This window comes from Taudactylus pleione, unplaced genomic scaffold (assembly GCF_031769625.1).
Source record: "Taudactylus pleione unplaced genomic scaffold, aTauple2 ptg000711l, whole genome shotgun sequence".
Lineage (NCBI taxonomy): Eukaryota > Metazoa > Chordata > Amphibia > Anura > Myobatrachidae > Taudactylus > Taudactylus pleione.
Genome location: NW_028285113.1, coordinates 5,975,816 through 5,997,298, shown reverse-complemented (window position 1 = coordinate 5,997,298; position 21,483 = coordinate 5,975,816). Strand labels below are relative to the sequence as shown.

General features: G+C 44.0%; 1 protein-coding gene across 4 annotated transcripts in view; it reads right to left on the bottom strand.

Annotated features, from left to right (window-relative positions):
• Positions 1 to 21,483, bottom strand: part of YAP1 (Yes1 associated transcriptional regulator) — a 97,229-nt gene that overhangs the window by 71,936 nt on the left and 3,810 nt on the right. For all 4 annotated transcript variants that reach the window (XM_088456642.1, XM_088456643.1, XM_088456644.1 and 1 more), the window contains exon 2: positions 50 to 300. In XM_088456642.1, the coding sequence (XP_088312768.1) occupies positions 50 to 300 (251 nt within the window). The remainder of the gene's footprint in view (positions 1 to 49; positions 301 to 21,483) is intronic.

The following is a 21,483-nucleotide window of genomic DNA, read 5'->3' as shown; positions in this document are numbered from 1 at the left end:
ATTATTGCCATGAGAAACTGTACTTAAAATGCATTAGACAGTGACTCACTTCAGAAAATATCTTTGTCCTGATGGAGTTTTTGCCATCTCCCATCCCGGAGGCAGGGGGACATCATCCGGGATTTCAAAGGAAGACTGCCGATGATGCTGGCCTGGTGGGGCAGGTCCTTGAGCAGAAACCACTCCTTGCGGTGAAAGCGCACCCGGAGAAACCGCGCCAAGCTGCAGGGAGGCTGGGGAGGAGTGAGCGCGTACGTGCTGCGGAGTCAGCGCCCCGGCAGATCCACCGTCTGTGCTGGCCTGTGAGGAGGCAAACGTGGTATTTTTGAAAAAAAAAACAGCTTCTGGCGGCTAATAAGTCATAATCCCCCCAGAATGGAGGCAACCTGACCACCAAGAGTTACTCTGGGTTATTCACTTGGCAAAATAGCATCCTACAGATTATCCATGCAATTAGAGTACTTGGCACTTTAAGCCAAGCCAATAAACTAGAATCATTTCAGCATGCACAACCAATTTTACAGGGTGTGTGGGGGATGGGGCTCAAATCTTGAGGTACAGTTGGAGAGTAGAGTCACAAGCTGTCTACCTTAGGTCTAGGTCGCCAAGAGCACATTTTGTCACCATTTAATTTACACACAAGTATAGATCCTGCTATTAACTTAAATCAATCTATTCTGACTAAACAAGAACATTGAAACAGCAACGGGTTACAAGAGATGGCAGATGAACAGAACAGAAACTCACGGTGCTGGGGTCTAATCAAACACTGCTGAAAGGCGTTCTATGAAGTTAGGGGGAGGAATAAGGAGCCCCTATCTGTTGCAAATAAAGAACAATAGGTATATTGACGACATCAGTAAAATGAGCATCAAGGGGAAAAAGTATCAAAACATTCTAAATAGTGAAGATAGGCACATGTGGAGAAGTTCCTATAGCAACCAATCAGCTTCCAGCTAGCATTTCTCAAATAAATTCTATAAAATGATAGGCAGAAGCGGGTTTGCTGCTATCATACCTCCCAACTGTCCCTATTTCAGCGGGACAGTCCTGCATTTTGGGCACTGTCCTGCTGTTCCACTCACAGGTCTGCAGTGTCCCGCGGGCGGGAGGTTGGGGGGCGGCGAGGGGCACTCTGACACCGCTGCTCTGCATAGTAGGACATCTGCGTGACTCAGCCTACTGTGTTTGAGAACAGCAAATGCTTTCCCTATATCCCTGCTCCGGACACGTAAAAAGGCAAGTTATGTCAAAGTAAGACACCAAACCAAAGATAAGACTGTCTGCCAATGCTTCAATGATACATTGTTAAACTACTCTGGGGGGTCTGATGAACACGGGGCTTGTGAAAGTGCAAAGACCACCATAATACAGCTGTGTCCTCATACATCTAGCCACAATACACCATGCAGTGTGACTTGCCTGGCGTGAGCGAGCCGCCAGGCTTCGTGCTACTCTGCTAGAGTCAGGCATATTTTTTTTGCCAAAAATGCATCCAAGTCGAAATACGGCGCAACTAGGACGCATCGGTAGACTCTGCTGATTAATTTCTTATGCAACACTTGTATGTGTGTGAATGAATCTGTATATGAGCCACAACGAAACAGAATGAAAAAAGTTGAGGCTGCTACATTGTAGCACTTCGTATACAGATTCAGAGACTCAGTCGCACACAGATATACAAGTGTCACATATCAAATTAATCAGCTCAGTCTGTTGGTGCATCCTAGTCACATTGCATTGCGACTTTTATGCATCTTTTTCTGCGGAAAATGCATCTACAGCTGGGTACACCCTGACAGATACATTGGCCAATCAATTGATTGGCCAATGTATCTGGTGCCCGTCGGGCAGTACGTACCCGTGATACGTCGATGAACGTCGCCGTTCACTGACATATCGCATTGGCTGTGCTGCACAGCCGATGGACAGATATATCTGCAGACATATCTGTCCATCGGCAGGTGTGTAAGGGCGGTCGGCAGACCTCCCGTACACACAGCGGCAGCCGAGAGGAGGGGGGCGGGACACGCCGCCTGACCGCCGGCAGACACAGATGATGGTTTTTCAGTTTGTACGAACAGCCATCATCTGCAGATATATCTGTATAGTGTGTACCCAGCTTTAGACGCCCGGCATTAGCAGAGTCTCACTGACCAGGAGCGTCGGGAGCGTCTTTTTAGCGCAACGGCAGCAAAGATGTGCAAGGACACATCTGTATAAATATGTGGTCAGTAGCGTATCAATAATGGAAGGCCCTTTCCCACTATTCTTGCTGCTAGTGCCGCCATCTTTCCAGTGTGGTCTTCAGAAAGATGGCACCAGCACAGGACATACCAAAGACTGACACTGTGCCAGTGCCTTTGCCATCATCCACACATGGGCCATCTTTCTGTTTTCTGAAGACGTTGCTGGAAATATTGCAGCAGCAGTAACAGTTATGGGGGCCTCCCCTGCTGTAGGGCACCTGAGTTCGTACAGCGCCACTGTACAAGACTTTGTAAAAAATGGGCAATTTATAAAGAACTAAAATTGAAAGCTTTATTCTGACTATTGAAACGCAGGGCCGTAACTAGGGTGCTGCGACATGTGCCATGGCACCGAAGGGCAGGGGGCGCTGCTCGGGCATGTCCATTTTTCTGTTTATAATCACTCTCACTTGTTGCTTCCTTTACTTTTATTTTTGGCATCTCCTAGCCAGCCCTATCTCCTCCCTAGCTGACTCCCCGTCCATTTGACCACTTCCCCATGCACTCTCAGTCACATCCAGGTGTTACCAGCGCGCCTCGATTACCCTTGCCAATGAGTTCAGCTGCTGGCGCAGGGTACATACATGGACCTCCCCCCTGCTGATATTTGCTGCATATACGCTACAAGTAGCCCTTGAAAATAGGAGGGGGGCACCAATGCTCTTTCTGCCCAGGGCACCAAAAAGTCTAGTTACGGCTCTGTTGAAACGGGTATGCAGCAATGCTAAGTTCACCTTGTAATACTGATAAATACACTAATGAACAGCTAAACATGTGATAAATGCAAAACCTGCAGTATAGGGTTCCTATTTGTGAGGAGCTGAAGGAACATACACTGCATACTACATCAAAGTAATAAAAAAAACTAAAAGCAATAAAAAGCTTTGCAGCTGCAAAATTCTGTTTGTGCCACAACCTCAGTGCACAAATATCACAAACAGACCAATGGCCGGTAAACATGAATTCTGGGAGAAGACAAAGACGTCTATAAAGACACACTTATAAAAATAAGAGTGAAGATAATATTCACTTTCCTTATCCATTGACAATCTGGTCACAATTGTCCCAATATCACCAAGTGGATGGCCTCAAAATATCAATAGCAGCACAGAATAATCCAATCTTCTTTATCAGAATTGTTGTCAGCAAGGCTGATAAATCAGATGGAGGTTGGCCTCAATATGCCTTTGTAATCGGTCATCTTTAAACAGGCCCTCCCATGTAACCCAGATGGGATGTGAACTGCATATAAGCCGCCAGCCATGTTTTTTGACCAACTTGATGTACTGGGCCCGATCAAATTTGCCTGCAGCTCCATAAACGGCCGCATTCGGGAATGCGAATATATTGCCAACGGAATGCTAATGCGACTATACGAACATCTTAACGCGAGTATGTTTTGGCACCACACTATTTCTGTTCGCAGACGCTACCGCCATCATTAGTATCACTACTTACATGTACCCGACGATAGGTGCAAAAGATCCGTCTGAAAACAAACCTTGCCACGGCAGAAACATAACTCAGATTAAGACGCTACGCTGGCTAGACACTACGTGCCCATGACACCCCCCCCAAAAAATTTCTTTTGCATGCGTTTCTATTGTTGCCCAGTTACATGCATTAAGCGGCCGCAGAGAAATGGCCGGTCCATCTCATCCGAAGTAACGCAAGGATGCTTATGTCCGTTACAGTGCGGCGCAAAGTCTGCTAAAATTCCCTTAATGTGACCGCATGCGGAGATGCGTGACTCCGCCCGCTGTGTTTGAGAAGAGCAAATCATTTCCCTACAGCCCTACTCATGGGTGCCTCCAAATAACCACTGATAATACCACGATCACTAAAGGCATTCTAAACCCGTCTTCATAGTGTATTACATAGGAATACCATAATGCACAATACTAATGCACTGCAAGTCTACTTATATCTTTTTGGACTCATGCATGACAAAAGTAGGTGTTCGATTTGCTCTCATGTGGTGCGGGTCAAAATGTTTTGAGGCGGCCGTCAAATAGAAGCTCACCATCAATCCTATCTACTCTCGCACGTTTTTCCTGGAACGGATGCCCAAATAACATTACAAAGGAGATGGTGAGCCAACAGTGACATCCCAGCATAGGGGCCTCCTGTTTCCCAATTTGATAAATTTAGAACCAATCAAATAAATGCTGGTTATGTCCTCTTGTGCAGGCAGCCTCTCTTGCATCCCACTGCCTCCATTCAGTGACCTTTGAATAGCGCCGGGAGGGAGCTCCCAGAGCTATTCAATTCACTGCGGTGTTTACTTTGTCGGGAAGTAGTTAAGTCAGAGAATGCCGGCTCTCGCGGCTTAACCTGGGTGTTTAGTCATGAAAAAGTGCCAGCCACGAGGCTGACGCCGCACTAAGCCTGGAAAACAGCCTCGCGGCTGGCACTTTACTTGGATTTCTCTTTGCACCCTCAGGAGGGTGAGAGGAGAAATCATTAGTCTGACTAAACAGCTAAATTGAATAGCTCTGGGAGCTCCTTCCTAGCACTATTCCATTCATGCCGAACTGAATCTCCCCCAATGTGCCCATTAGAAGACTACCCTGTTGCTCTAATTAGCAAAAAAATTTTGCAAGACACACTCTTAAGACCAATCAAATTGGATTACAATTGCCAATACTAGACTTTCTCTAACATTTAATCTAGTTAAGAAAAAAATATATATTTTTTTTATGCATGCAGATCTTAATGGGCAAAGTTATATATGCAAGTATTCTGCACTTATGTGGCTTTACAAGTAGGTAAAAACATTAAGCATACTGGTTCACACCAATCCTCGATTACGTCCAAAGTGCAAAAGTCTTCTTCACCCAACAACAAAACTTTACTCATTAACCTTGCTCATGAATGCAAAACTAATTTCTACAGAAGCAACTGTACAATTTCTTGGTGCTATCTCAACATATTTACTTAAACAACAACTAAAGCTAAACATCAATTGGAGGATAAGAAATATACTAATTAAAACAACAACATAAATATACAATCGCCTGAAGGACAAATACACAATCTTTTCAAATTAGGGTTTCCAAGGATGAGGGAACAATTAACAATCATCTTCTATTCACCAAGTCCTAAACTTTGGTCATGAATTTTAATTCATCACAAACAACCAATAGCAGATTTTACAGTGCCACAGAAAAAAATAAAAATTAAGACAACATGTGTGAAAAGGTAATTATCCCCTAATGGGTTCCCCATCAATAGAAGAGGGTAATACCAGTCAGGTACTCCTAATTAAGTGTACCTCATTATTTGATCATCAAAAAGTGGTACTGCACCTGCATAAAGCAGGAGCTTAGGTAGTTTGCTTTGTATTAACACTAGGTGAAGGAAAAAATACATCTGCATGGATCTCAGAGAAGACATTTCTGTAGTTCATTTATCTGAAAAGGGTTATAAAACGCAATCGCTAAACTCTAATAAGTCCCTGATGCTACGCTGTACACAATTTTATTTTAAGTACTGAAAAAAAATTTATAGATTTTATGAAGTTTTTCAGTACTTGTGTTTTGTAGTAAAACTCTAAAGCCTGGCCCATAAAATATCCTTAAGTTTAAAAAAATAATTACAATTTAGAACATTCAAGACCGTTGCTAATCTCGGAGAAGCAGGTGACCCTAAAAAAGGGCGGTGTGAATCAAGCAAGCGATACACCTCTATTCGTATTCATACCGGCATTGTTTATTTATTTTTAACGCTGGTATACATGATTACCTGCCTACTGTGACTGCTCTTCCGATGTGGAGCTATCCCGGGGAAGTATTGACTTCAGGTTTAAGTCAAAGTCCAGGCATCATCACCACCACTGAGACGCTGTGGCAAGGTGTGAAGAGGACTGTGCATAAACAAATGCCCTTAAAGATCAATCAACTGAGAGAAAACAATGACTTCAAGTACACTGGTGTATATACTATGTACACACATCTGGGTTCTTCACATACTTATTTTTCTAGAAAAAATTATGGCAAAAGTAAAATTGTTATGGTTTAATTGCCACAAGATTACATTTATCAAACGTCAGGACTAGTTGATTGTTAAATATGCCCGATTTAAAGAGGGTTTACTTTCATTTTCACATGACTATCCTTACCAGTAACCAATAACTCCCGCAAAAAGATGGCTAGTGTCCTTCAATGGGACTATTGAAAGTCTAGAAGTGTAGGAGAATAATGTGTCTCCATCATTATCCATTCTGTTTTACATACATATTTGTTATATCATGCCTTAATTGCCTTTCACCAACTCCACAGAATTTCCAATCTAATCAATACAGTAACCCATAAGACATGGGTGTCTACATACAGCATTGGTTCACTATTTAAGCCGTACCCAGTGGTTCTCAAACTCGGTCCTCAGGACCCCACACAGGTCACGTTTTCCAGGTTACCCAGCAGGTGCACAGGTGCAGTCATTACTCACTGACATTTTAAAAGAGCCACAGGTGGAGATAATTATTTCACTTGTAATTCTGTTAGGAGACCTGGAAAACATGCACTGTTTGGGGTCATGAGGACGGAGTTTGAGAACCCGTGCCCTAACCTAGCCCTAGCACTAAAACGTACAGACATTATCAGCAGCGGCTCTTACCCTCTTGCATGAGTGGAGCTGCTGCTGGTCTCGCCGGTCGGGACGCGGCAGGCGCCAAGATCAGTGCATGCTCACAAGTGGCGCTGCGCATGCACATAACACCGGTCTCTAGGGACTGCATCAGCTGCAGCCCCTAGAAGCCGTGTAGAACAGCTCGAGAGACAGTGCCGCGGCTTCCACTGGAAGCCACTCTGCTAATCACAGCCTGGACTGGCAGTCACAGGGGGGGAGAAATACACCTCCCCCTGGGGCTACCTATCCTGTGAGTGACTGGCAGGAAGTGATTCCAATGGTAAGCCACTGCCAGTCACAGTGTAATCAGTGCAGTCTCTGGGAGGGCTGATTTTACTGGGGGTAAAATCCGCTATTGGTAGTAAAGCATTATGTATCAGTGTTCCCGCCAGGCTGTCTTAGCAGGGTACCGCACCCTGCCCGATTTTAAAAGAGCAAAATGTGCCCTACCCTTTTAGCGGAACCCCGTTAAAACAGCCTGCTCTGAGCAGTGACCGATCACAGTCCGCATGTGCACAGCATCTATTTACCACGAGGGGAGAGCTTGGGGGAAGCCCAGCACCTCTGTAAGTGTTGGGCACACAGCCAAGTGTGCCGAATTGGGGGAGTCACAAGGACATGTCCCCTCCCCGATCGGCCACACCCCCTTTGGTGCACGCAGAAGCTCCCGGCCGGCATCCCCAGCGCCCTGCTGGCTTTCTAGCGGGAACACTAGTGTATGTCGGCATGATGTCCATGTCAACATTCTGAATGGATATATAATTTGTAGTATATAATCGATCCCGGGGATGGTGTAGAGGCATTCAACATGCGGTCTTCCAGCTGCTGTGGAACTACATATCCCAGCATGTCCCGTCACAGTATTAGCATGCTCCATTATCAAAACTGTGGCTTTGCATGCTGGGATGAACTGCATGAATACCCCTGGTGTAGAGCTAGGCAACTCTATGCCTGAATTTTCAGAGCAGACATATCACTGTGCAGCATAGTACAATGAGACAGTCATGTAGATCTGGAGTCTCAGTAGTAATATTACCTCAACCACCTTTTCTGAAGGCTCCTATTTCAGTAAAGTTTAATTATAAATGTTCACAAAACAAACTCTCTGCTAACACTTAGTGATGTTTAGTATGATTCCAATAGACATCCTGGGATATGTGGAGTGTTTGGTTCATGTTATGATTGCTAGTGTTCAATCTAACGCCCTGCACCTGTCACACCCCGTGCAGTTCCCCTTTCCTGGCTGGGGTGTCGCCCTCTTCCCTGGTGTTCTAGATCACTCAACTAATGCAACAAACTGCTGAGATACAGACCAGTGTGTGCTAGAAGCACCAGAGCAGAGAGCAACACACCAGTCAGGAAAGAGGAACTGCAAGGGCTGTGACAGGTGCAGGGTGCTAGAATGAACATTAATTGTTCTTTGCACATGGGGGGAGGGGGGGATTTCAACCGATTTGGGCACCGGCCGCTACGTGCCTTAAAGCCGCGGGGGACACACTTCTCGCGGCCTCCTGAGGTGCAAGAAGAAATTAGTGCAAACTCTTGTTTTGGGTGCCCTAACTGGTGCTTTTAGGCACGGTAAATACTTATGGGCTCCCGAACTGAGAAATAATTTAATTGCTCCGTTGGGCGCCTATTTGTATACGCCCAGCGGGGAGAAGCCCATAACAATTGAATCACCCACATGGAGGCATGAAGAGACATCATCTCAAAATCCTACTTTAGGATCTAAGGGGTCTATTTACTAAGCAGTTAGGAGACAGAGTGAAAAGCCAATCCGCTCCCAACTGCCATTTTTCGAACACAGCCTGTGAGATGGCAGTTAGGAGCTGATTGGCTGGAACCTTATCACTTTTAACGCTGTATCCTAACACTGCTTAGTAAACAGACCCCTTAATCAGCCTACAGGAAGAAATGGGAAAAATTGGTAGGCTCCGAGCTTACCCCGCGGGAGTGATTAGGAGTCCAGGAAGACACTGCTTAAGTTTTTATTATGTACCTATAAACAGTTTATGGACTGGTATCTTACTCCAAAAAAAAAAAAGACCCGCCAAAGATGTAATTGCCCTCTTAGTTGCAGGTGACTAAGGTGAGGTTTGTGACTCTTCGTATGTGGTGGTCCTGACATTACTTTCAGACACTTCGGAAGTATTAAGTTCCCTCTCAAATTACATGCTGTAAATTAACATACAAGTAGATACATTTTGGGAAGCACAGATGGTGTAATGGTTAGCATTACTGCTTCACAGCACTGAGGTTGCGAGTTCAAATCCCACTACGGCCCCCCAACTGTGTGGAGTTTGTACATTCTCCTTGTGCCTGCGTGGGTTTCTTCTGGGTACTCAGGTTTCCACCCACACTCCAAAAATATACAGGTAGGTTAATTGGCTCCCAACAAAAATTAAGCTAGTGTGTATGTGTGTGAGCATGTGTTAGGGAATAGATTGTAAAGCTCCACTGGGGCAGGGACTGATGTGAATGGCCAAATATTCTCTGTAAAGCGCTGCGGAATGTGTGCACGCTGTATAACTAACTGGTAATAAAATAACTGGTAATAAATACATGGCTTCCCATTCTATACTGTAAGCTCTGTGACAAGACTGCATCTTCAAGGGTGAGATGTATCAAGCCTCGGTGAGTGCTAGATAAATGACAGAAGCTTATGGGGTGCTTTGGGAAACTTCTTCACTTTATCACAGTATTTGAGATTGCAGTTAGACGCTGATCGGTTGCTTTAGGCAACTACTCCACTGTTTGATGCATAACGTTGAGACTGGATGGGAGATGTAATTCAAAACACTGGCAATAATAAATATTATACAAATGATATAAAGCTCACACAGTAATGAAAAAATAAACATAAAATACAATATAGTTAGTAAAAGAAAGCGGTCTTCTGATATATCGGAGAATAAGTTCTTAGATGTGCCACTGAGCTCTACATGTGGATCTCTGAATATAAATGGGGTTTCCAGTGTGGGTTTCCAAGTGCGTTTTAAATGATATTAGCACCATCTATAAATGTCTGCACATAAAACCCGTTATTAAATCAGTGATAGTAGCAGTCTTTTTAGATATTGGTACCTGTGTTTGGAGTGAGACCTGGCGTCCCAGAACAGAAATCTGCTGTCTCAAGCTGCACTTGATGGGTCCCGGAGCCTCGAGCGCTACCTCTTCCGTAGGGGCATAGGTTCAGCGACCCGATGCGGAGTCTAGCGGCTGATGCAGCAGGAGTTTTCCGGAGCAATTCGAAACTGGCTGTGTCGCTGCAGGTAAGTTTAGTCCCGTGAGTTTCCGGCTCCACTCTCTGGTTTCGTCTCTGAACCAGAGACACTTTTTTTTCGCAGTCTTCAAAAAGTCTCTGTGGTTCAGAGACGAAACGCATTGATGTCATTACCTGCTGTTCCATCCCATTAGCAGCCCGACACCTGTTTGCTTGTAGATCACCGGGAGAGTTCATGCCGCTATCTCTAGAGTGGAGCCGAAGACGCACGGAATTAAACTTACCTGCAGCGACACAGCCAGCTCCGAATTGCTCCGGAAAACTCCTGCTATATCAGCCGATAGACTCAGCATCGAGCCGCTGAACCTATGCCCCTATGGAAGAGGTCGCACTTTGTATAATATATAACTATATTATATTTTATGTTTCTTTTTCCATCACACTGAGCTTTATATCATTGTATAATATTGTTTATTATTGTCAGTACTTAGTCTTGGCATATTTTATATATTTTAATCCCAATCGTATTAGTAAAAGCATTTGCCTTATAAATCATTGTTTATGGTTTCTCTGTGCAATTTACGCTTTTATTCACTTCATGTACTGACACTCCTATTCAGCAAGTGACTAGGCGGAGTGTAGCTTTTTTGGTTTTACAGTTTGTTTTAGCTGAAGTTTTGCACCAAACTTCTCACACTAGCTGCTAGTTGTCTGTTTGCTATTCTACAATTGACTATATGAGCACCTGGAGTTTCTGGTAGAAATTCGACCACCTGTAGTATCAAAGCAGTGGAAAAATATTTTTAAACCAACCATGATTTGGTAGATTTCTTCAATGGAAGGCCTTCAAGCCTATCGAGAGATGTATTGTAATAGAAGGCAGTCCAGAAACCATGGTTATCCTAAACTCACTGAAATCCTATTTTGGGAGCGGTTCAGTCTGGGGAAGAGGTGAGGGACAGCAAATGCTTACACTTTCCTTGTTCTGTCATACTACTAAATAGTCTTATATCAGTAGTTATTACTACTGAATTTTCAAATTGCTCTCAAAGTTGGCCAATTCTTCCCCTTAAACAATGCACTATGTCCATATCAAAAACAAACCACATTAAAAAAAACACCCAAATATGAATTATTTTGTGTAACAACAATATTCAATTATTTCAAATAGAACTTAAAGCATACTAATTATAAAAATAATAATTAAATAATATCATCCCTGCATTTTCAGGACTCTTGTACAACCAAATTCCTCTTACATATCCCTGCTTGTATTACAACACACTGGCTGGGGAGCACAACTTTAAGAGCTTTGTAGCTATTCTCGCTGCTTAACTATAAGCCCCATTTTGGTTTGGGGTCCACGTTGTGTTTATTAATGTAGCAATGGTTCCAATTTGGAGATGCCATAGCCTTATAGACCATTTCATTTTGGCATTATTTTGGTTACAGAGAAAATGATTAAGGAGATGTTATTCGTGTGACACTGTGGCCCTGATTCAGACCCGCTCGCTGGGTTTGTGGGCGTTTTTTTTTTTTTGTTCTCCAGCCGCTCGCAAAGCTGTGGGAGACAACCCACAGCTTGTACGAGCCGCCGGTACACCATCGCGACCATCGGCCTTGCGACGAGACCCTACGGTAGAGTCTAGGCTGCCTCAAGGCCGAGTGGACTTCCTGCTCTAATACAGCAGGAAGTCCACTACTGACATCAGTAGTGATGTCAGTAAGACCTCCCAACAAACGCCAGGCGTTCCTAAAGGAACGTCTGCGTTTGTCCAGCCACCCCCCCTAACCGCCCACAAAACGGGGCGAGCCGTCACTCACCATCGACAGCCGTCCAGTCTTGTTGCGAGCCCCGTAGCGACTGAACTTCAGTCGGTCACCGGGGCTCACGCACGCGCACACTGGATGCGGCGCATGCACAGTACAAAAACATTGGGCCGCTTGCGAGCGGCTCTGAATCAGGGCCTCTATCCCTCATCACGAGTCCCCTATTAACAAAGCATCTGCTCTGTTCACAGCAACAGCTCATCCACGACCAGATATTTGTAACAATTAAAACAAAGTTTCCGTTATAAGAAATAAAATGTATATATAATTCTGCACTTTCTATCTCCACATGTAATCCACTGTGTAAGTAGAATCGATGGATTAAACCACTGAAAAACATATTTAATCAAGTCACATTACATATAATCCAGTAGAGATCCTTCTTTAAGGGTAAGTCTACCGTACCGTATTAGAAAAAATGTTCCACAGGTGTTTGGATCCTGGATCTGAAACAGTTGTATCTCCCAAACAGTGGATAGATACAAGAACAGAAAAAAGAGAATAGTGCAAAACCTTGATAAAAAGGTAAATTTAATGAAAAAAAATGATCCATTGATTCTACTTATACAGTGGTTTACATGTGGATATAGGAAGCGCAGAATTATATACACATTTTACTTCTTATTGCATGTTTTTGGGTTGTGGATGTACATCCCTTTGTATATTGCCTGCTAGCATATCCTATTTCTTTACAGCGCACTATTTATCAGCACTTTCTTCTTTCAGTCAAAACTTTCCGTTAGTTACTAATACCCCTTTCACACTGCCATCAAGTTACCAGGATTATTGTACATGAGCGCGCAGCAGCCCGGGTTACTGTGCAGTGTGAAAGAGCCCAGTTGAACTATCCCGGGTCGAGCCGGCATTTCAACTCGGGTAGCGAGCAGGGTTGAAAACAAGTTCAACCCGGCTCGTGGTACGGTGTGAATGGGTAACCCGGGTCCCGTTCACTGCATAGGGAGAGCCAGCGCTTGCAGATGATCTCATCTCCTAGCGCCAGCTCAGCAGCGATGGTGGTGACGTCATCGACCAGGCATTCGTGCTGGGTCACGCCTCCAGTCTGGAAGGGGTCTCAGGTGGGTCGCACCCAGGATCAACGAGTGTACAAATCCTGGGTGCGACCCGCCAATAGCAATGTGAAAGGGGTATTACAGAGCGGCAAGATTGGCATTTCTAGAAAACAAGTAGAAATTGTAGAAATTAATTTTGTATAAGTACACAGAATTATGGCTCAACAATGAGAAAACGGCCATTTTGTTTTTTTTACAATGACAATAATCTTACATATAAAATTCATTGATTTGTTCTGTCCGGTTATGCATTTGGACACCCCTGCACCAATTGGGATGGAACCAACATGAAGTGGTCCAGTTGGATCCTGGCCAGGTTTTAGGTGGGCTAGGGTCCTGGTCGGACCTCCTGTTGGTGTACGCTGGGCAGAACTTTGACCCAGGGAACCTGTTCTGGGCCTTTCACTGGATGGATTTGGATGAAAACTTCACAAAGGGGTGGCAATTGGTCTGGGATGCCTAACTTAATAATTTAAACCTAGGCAACGCTGAGTAGGTCAGCTAGTACAGACGGTGTAATGGTTAGCATTACTGCCTCACAGCACTGAGGTCATGGGTTCGATTCCCACCACGGCCCTACCAGTGCGGAGCTTGTGTATTCGTTTTCAAACCTGCTCACTACCAGAGTTGAAATGCCAGCTCGATCTGTGACCCCTGTGCTTGCGTGGGTTTCCTCCAGGTACTCCGGTTTCCTCCCACACTCCAAAAAATATACAGGTAGATTAGTTGGCTCCCAACACAAATTAACCCTTGTGTGTGCGCGCATGTGATAGGGAATATAGACTGTAAGCTCCACTGGGGCAGGGACTGATGTGAATGGCCAAATATTCTCTGTAAAGCGCTGCGGAATGTGTGCACGCTGTATAACTAACTGGTAATAAAATAACTGGTAATAAATACATGGCTTCCCATTCTATACTGTAAGCTCTGTGACAAGACTGCATCTTCAAGGGTGAGATGTATCAAGCCTCGGTGAGTGCTAGATAAATGACAGAAGCTTATGGGGTGCTTTGGGAAACTTCTTCACTTTATCACAGTATTTGAGATTGCAGTTAGACGCTGATCGGTTGCTTTAGGCAACTACTCCACTGTTTGATGCATAACGTTGAGACTGGATGGGAGATGTAATTCAAAACACTGGCAATAATAAATATTATACAAATGATATAAAGCTCACACAGTAATGAAAAAATAAACATAAAATACAATATAGTTAGTAAAAGAAAGCGGTCTTCTGATATATCGGAGAATAAGTTCTTAGATGTGCCACTGAGCTCTACATGTGGATCTCTGAATATAAATGGGGTTTCCAGTGTGGGTTTCCAAGTGCGTTTTAAATGATATTAGCACCATCTATAAATGTCTGCACATAAAACCCGTTATTAAATCAGTGATAGTAGCAGTCTTTTTAGATATTGGTACCTGTGTTTGGAGTGAGACCTGGCGTCCCAGAACAGAAATCTGCTGTCTCAAGCTGCACTTGATGGGTCCCGGAGCCTCGAGCGCTACCTCTTCCGTAGGGGCATAGGTTCAGCGACCCGATGCGGAGTCTAGCGGCTGATGCAGCAGGAGTTTTCCGGAGCAATTCGAAACTGGCTGTGTCGCTGCAGGTAAGTTTAGTCCCGTGAGTTTCCGGCTCCACTCTCTGGTTTCGTCTCTGAACCAGAGACACTTTTTTTTCGCAGTCTTCAAAAAGTCTCTGTGGTTCAGAGACGAAACGCATTGATGTCATTACCTGCTGTTCCATCCCATTAGCAGCCCGACACCTGTTTGCTTGTAGATCACCGGGAGAGTTCATGCCGCTATCTCTAGAGTGGAGCCGAAGACGCACGGAATTAAACTTACCTGCAGCGACACAGCCAGCTCCGAATTGCTCCGGAAAACTCCTGCTATATCAGCCGATAGACTCAGCATCGAGCCGCTGAACCTATGCCCCTATGGAAGAGGTCGCACTTTGTATAATATATAACTATATTATATTTTATGTTTCTTTTTCCATCACACTGAGCTTTATATCATTGTATAATATTGTTTATTATTGTCAGTACTTAGTCTTGGCATATTTTATATATTTTAATCCCAATCGTATTAGTAAAAGCATTTGCCTTATAAATCATTGTTTATGGTTTCTCTGTGCAATTTACGCTTTTATTCACTTCATGTACTGACACTCCTATTCAGCAAGTGACTAGGCGGAGTGTAGCTTTTTTGGTTTTACAGTTTGTTTTAGCTGAAGTTTTGCACCAAACTTCTCACACTAGCTGCTAGTTGTCTGTTTGCTATTCTACAATTGACTATATGAGCACCTGGAGTTTCTGGTAGAAATTCGACCACCTGTAGTATCAAAGCAGTGGAAAAATATTTTTAAACCAACCATGATTTGGTAGATTTCTTCAATGGAAGGCCTTCAAGCCTATCGAGAGATGTATTGTAATAGAAGGCAGTCCAGAAACCATGGTTATCCTAAACTCACTGAAATCCTATTTTGGGAGCGGTTCAGTCTGGGGAAGAGGTGAGGGACAGCAAATGCTTACACTTTCCTTGTTCTGTCATACTACTAAATAGTCTTATATCAGTAGTTATTACTACTGAATTTTCAAATTGCTCTCAAAGTTGGCCAATTCTTCCCCTTAAACAATGCACTATGTCCATATCAAAAACAAACCACATTAAAAAAAACACCCAAATATGAATTATTTTGTGTAACAACAATATTCAATTATTTCAAATAGAACTTAAAGCATACTAATTATAAAAATAATAATTAAATAATATCATCCCTGCATTTTCAGGACTCTTGTACAACCAAATTCCTCTTACATATCCCTGCTTGTATTACAACACACTGGCTGGGGAGCACAACTTTAAGAGCTTTGTAGCTATTCTCGCTGCTTAACTATAAGCCCCATTTTGGTTTGGGGTCCACGTTGTGTTTATTAATGTAGCAATGGTTCCAATTTGGAGATGCCATAGCCTTATAGACCATTTCATTTTGGCATTATTTTGGTTACAGAGAAAATGATTAAGGAGATGTTATTCGTGTGACACTGTGGCCCTGATTCAGACCCGCTCGCTGGGTTTGTGGGCGTTTTTTTTTTTTTGTTCTCCAGCCGCTCGCAAAGCTGTGGGAGACAACCCACAGCTTGTACGAGCCGCCGGTACACCATCGCGACCATCGGCCTTGCGACGAGACCCTACGGTAGAGTCTAGGCTGCCTCAAGGCCGAGTGGACTTCCTGCTCTAATACAGCAGGAAGTCCACTACTGACATCAGTAGTGATGTCAGTAAGACCTCCCAACAAACGCCAGGCGTTCCTAAAGGAACGTCTGCGTTTGTCCAGCCACCCCCCCTAACCGCCCACAAAACGGGGCGAGCCGTCACTCACCATCGACAGCCGTCCAGTCTTGTTGCGAGCCCCGTAGCGACTGAACTTCAGTCGGTCACCGGGGCTCACGCACGCGCACACTGGATGCGGCGCATGCACAGTACAAAAACATTGGGCCGCTTGCGAGCGGCTCTGAATCAGGGCCTCTATCCCTCATCACGAGTCCCCTATTAACAAAGCATCTGCTCTGTTCACAGCAACAGCTCATCCACGACCAGATATTTGTAACAATTAAAACAAAGTTTCCGTTATAAGAAATAAAATGTATATATAATTCTGCACTTTCTATCTCCACATGTAATCCACTGTGTAAGTAGAATCGATGGATTAAACCACTGAAAAACATATTTAATCAAGTCACATTACATATAATCCAGTAGAGATCCTTCTTTAAGGGTAAGTCTACCGTACCGTATTAGAAAAAATGTTCCACAGGTGTTTGGATCCTGGATCTGAAACAGTTGTATCTCCCAAACAGTGGATAGATACAAGAACAGAAAAAAGAGAATAGTGCAAAACCTTGATAAAAAGGTAAATTTAATGAAAAAAAATGATCCACTGATTCTACTTATACAGTGGTTTACATGTGGATATAGGAAGCGCAGAATTATATACACATTTTACTTCTTATTGCATGTTTTTGGGTTGTGGATGTACATCCCTTTGTATATTGCCTGCTAGCATATCCTATTTCTTTACAGCGCACTATTTATCAGCACTTTCTTCTTTCAGTCAAAACTTTCCGTTAGTTACTAATACCCCTTTCACACTGCCATCAAGTTACCAGGATTATTGTACATGAGCGCGCAGCAGCCCGGGTTACTGTGCAGTGTGAAAGAGCCCAGTTGAACTATCCCGGGTCGAGCCGGCATTTCAACTCGGGTAGCGAGCAGGGTTGAAAACAAGTTCAACCCGGCTCGTGGTACGGTGTGAATGGGTAACCCGGGTCCCGTTCACTGCATAGGGAGAGCCAGCGCTTGCAGATGATCTCATCTCCTAGCGCCAGCTCAGCAGCGATGGTGGTGACGTCATCGACCAGGCATTCGTGCTGGGTCACGCCTCCAGTCTGGAAGGGGTCTCAGGTGGGTCGCACCCAGGATCAACGAGTGTACAAATCCTGGGTGCGACCCGCCAATAGCAATGTGAAAGGGGTATTACAGAGCGGCAAGATTGGCATTTCTAGAAAACAAGTAGAAATTGTAGAAATTAATTTTGTATAAGTACACAGAATTATGGCTCAACAATGAGAAAACGGCCATTTTGTTTTTTTTACAATGACAATAATCTTACATATAAAATTCATTGATTTGTTCTGTCCGGTTATGCATTTGGACACCCCTGCACCAATTGGGATGGAACCAACATGAAGTGGTCCAGTTGGATCCTGGCCAGGTTTTAGGTGGGCTAGGGTCCTGGTCGGACCTCCTGTTGGTGTACGCTGGGCAGAACTTTGACCCAGGGAACCTGTTCTGGGCCTTTCACTGGATGGATTTGGATGAAAACTTCACAAAGGGGTGGCAATTGGTCTGGGATGCCTAACTTAATAATTTAAACCTAGGCAACGCTGAGTAGGTCAGCTAGTACAGACGGTGTAATGGTTAGCATTACTGCCTCACAGCACTGAGGTCATGGGTTCGATTCCCACCACGGCCCTACCAGTGCGGAGCTTGTGTATTCGTTTTCAAACCTGCTCACTACCAGAGTTGAAATGCCAGCTCGATCTGTGACCCCTGTGCTTGCGTGGGTTTCCTCCAGGTACTCCGGTTTCCTCCCACACTCCAAAAAATATACAGGTAGATTAGTTGGCTCCCAACACAAATTAACCCTTGTGTGTGCGCGCATGTGATAGGGAATATAGACTGTAAGCTCCACTGGGGCAGGGACTGATGTGAATGGCCAAATACTCTCTGTAAAGCGCTGCGGAATGTGTGTGCGCTATATAAATAACTGGTAATAAATAAATAGTATAGAACGCCAAAGTAATTAGGTGGGGCTTCTTTTGCAAAAGAGGTGAGACATTAGTACATAAAAGTTAAAGATAATGGTTCCTTCTAATTACAGGTCTGTAAAATTTCTGTTATGACGCACTTCCATTTATCATCAACTGTGTCACTAGCAGCTCATAGCAAAAAAGATTGGCTAAATATTCAGCATACAAAAGGCCCGTCTCTGAGGCAATACTGGTAATCATGCGACTTGTCAATGTTTTTCAACTGTGCATGCGTCTAAGTATCTAAAAAGTTGCACTGTGCTTGATTTTGCATGGTGTGTGTGTACAGAGTAGCAGGATCAATTGAGATACACAGAGTCTAGTGTTCCCACTAGAATGTGGGCAGGATGTAGACTCACGTGTAGGGCATCCTCTGCGCTCGCCGAAGGTGTATGGGCTCCCGAAAAGGGGGTGTGGCCAACCTTGGAGAGCATCGATTCACCCGGTGGTGATCAGTCACAGCAACTTTTGCAACCCACGGGACACTGCTGCCCGTGGGTGGGGAAGGAACAGGGGGACAGCCTGTTTTAGCGGGGCACAGCTAAAATGGCAGGGCACATTTTGCACTTTTAAAATCGTGCAGGTCACGGCGCCCGGCTAAAGCAGCCTAGCGGGAGCACTACTACTAAAGTTAAATGTCCGTCCCATGGAGGTGTCTTTTCAGATGCACAGAGATGTCGCATCTTACGGTAGTGTCTCGGGGGTCTCGCAGAAGTGGCTTGTGAACTCGCATACATTGGAGGCCATATTCTGACGGAGTCAGCCTGGCCTGGTGCAAGTTTCGATGTTGCATCCGATGGTTGTGACTACAGACGTACATAGTGGGATTGTAGTGCACAATGTGGGAGTTCCAGTCCCAGTCATTCATATGCACTCCTATACACCAAATAAGGGCTTATACTGGTATTAGCATAAACCAGCAGACAAAAGCCGCATACACGGGCTCCGCTGCGTCCGACTCAGAATCCGGCCCACAGCGGCAAAGGGGGTCTTTCAATTTTAACTGTGAACGATTCTATTCTCATTGCCAAATTGTGAGACCGATCCCACTTTCAGACATGAAAAAGCCAAAATCCCAGCTTTTACGTGCTGGGTTGTTTTGCTAGTCCCTGCCTGCACCCCCCTTCAGACAGGAGAGCAAATTACCGGGTCAAACATTTCAACCCGGTAATTTGCTGATCAACACGGGTATTTCTTCTGTCTGAAAGGGTCAACCCGGGTCGAAATTCCCGGGTCTCCGACCTTGGTAAATGCCTTGGTCGAAGTCCCGAGATTTTCAACCCGGGTTGACCCTTTCAGACAGAAGAAATACCCGTGTTGATGAGCAAATTACCTGGTTGAAATATTTGACCCGGTAATTTGTTTTTCTGTCTGAAAGGGGTTTAACATGATTCTGACACACATAGGACTATTTACATCTACACAGCAGGAGATCTGCACTCCTTCCTTTGTTCACTAATGTCCACTTAAAACCTGTTATGAAGGGGAATCCTCATTAACTTCTAACACTTTGGTTAATGCAGAAATAATCTATGGAAAATGACTTGCAGTCTCCTAGGTAACAGATTGGTAGGTTCACACAGGGACAATGCCTCGGACATATCAGCAAAAACCTTAAAGGGACAGAAAGAAAAAACATGCTGTGCTTTGCCTTTCTTTTTTTTTGTCCTGTCTAGCCATACATTATTTAGCAGTTTGAGATACCACAAAACATTTTTGTTTTTAACAAAGCTGTAGAGTAAGGTCATAGCAAAGGTGCACTAAAATGTCAGTCACCCTTATTCAGAACAATTCTATGGGTAGCACAGACGGTGTAATGGTTAGCATTACTGCCTCACAGCACTGAGGTCATGGGTTCGAATCCCACCACGGCCCTAACTGTGTGGAGTTTGTATATTCTGTACCCTGTGCTTGTGTAACTGTGTGGAGTTTGTATATTCTGTACCCTGTGCTTGTGTAACTGTGTGGAGTTTGTATATTCTGTACCCTGTGCTTGTGTAACTGTGTGGAGTTTGTATATTCTGTACCCTGTGCTTGTGTAACTGTGTGGAGTTTGTATATTCTGTACCCTGTGCCTGTGTGGGTTTCCTACGGGTACTCCGGTTTCCTCCCACACTCCAAAAATATACAGGTAGGTTAATTGGCTCCCAACACAATTAACCCTAGTGTGTATGTGTGTACGTGATAGGGAATATAGAGTGTAAGCTCCACTGGGACAGGGACTGATGTGAATGGCCAAATATTGTCTGTAAAGCGCTGCGGAATATGTGCGCTATATAAATAACTGGTAATGATAATAATATGGTGGTTTTTACTTTCATAGAACTTCCCCTTTAGCCAGGAATCTCTCTCCCAGTGCTCAACATATACAATTACATAATGGCACAATGGCTGCCATCACAGATTTGGTCTGACCCAGAGTCACCGGCACAGTGCATATTGTATTTATATTGGTTTCTTCCAAAAACACAATGTTAAGTTAATTGGTGCTTGACTAAAAAAAAATGTGAAAAGTGAAAAAAGGACATAGAGTAGCTTCCCTACAATACATGCAAAGTTCTACTACAGCAAGAACTAAGTGCCTGCATAAAATCTGCTTGTAAAGTGCTGTGGAAAATATTGGTGCAATTTAATGATGCATAATAAAACAGTTCCTACAAAATACTGCGCCCAGTAGTTAAATCACCAGGAAAAACACCAGCATACTTGGTTGTACTGTAATTATTATGCCAGGACAAATAAAATACCACAGTAATATACAGCAGAGAGATTGTGCATATTGCAAAGATCTAGAGAACCAACTGACAAAACACAAATCACAGGGTGTTCATAGAGATGTGTGGGTTTGGTTCAGTTCTTTTCACCAAATTAGCGCAAGTTCAGATTAATGTTATTGGTTATCCAAAACATGATAGAGCTGAACAGCCAATATAATGATATTTTTAAGATCCCAACATAACTGAGTAAAACTGAATAAAACCGAACCCGCAGATCTCTATTAGAGATGTGCGCAGACCCCCGTGTTTTGGCAAAACCACCCTCAAGTATTTTGGTTTTGTAATTTTTACAAAAAAAAAAAAAAATTACAAAAACAAGCTAAAATTATG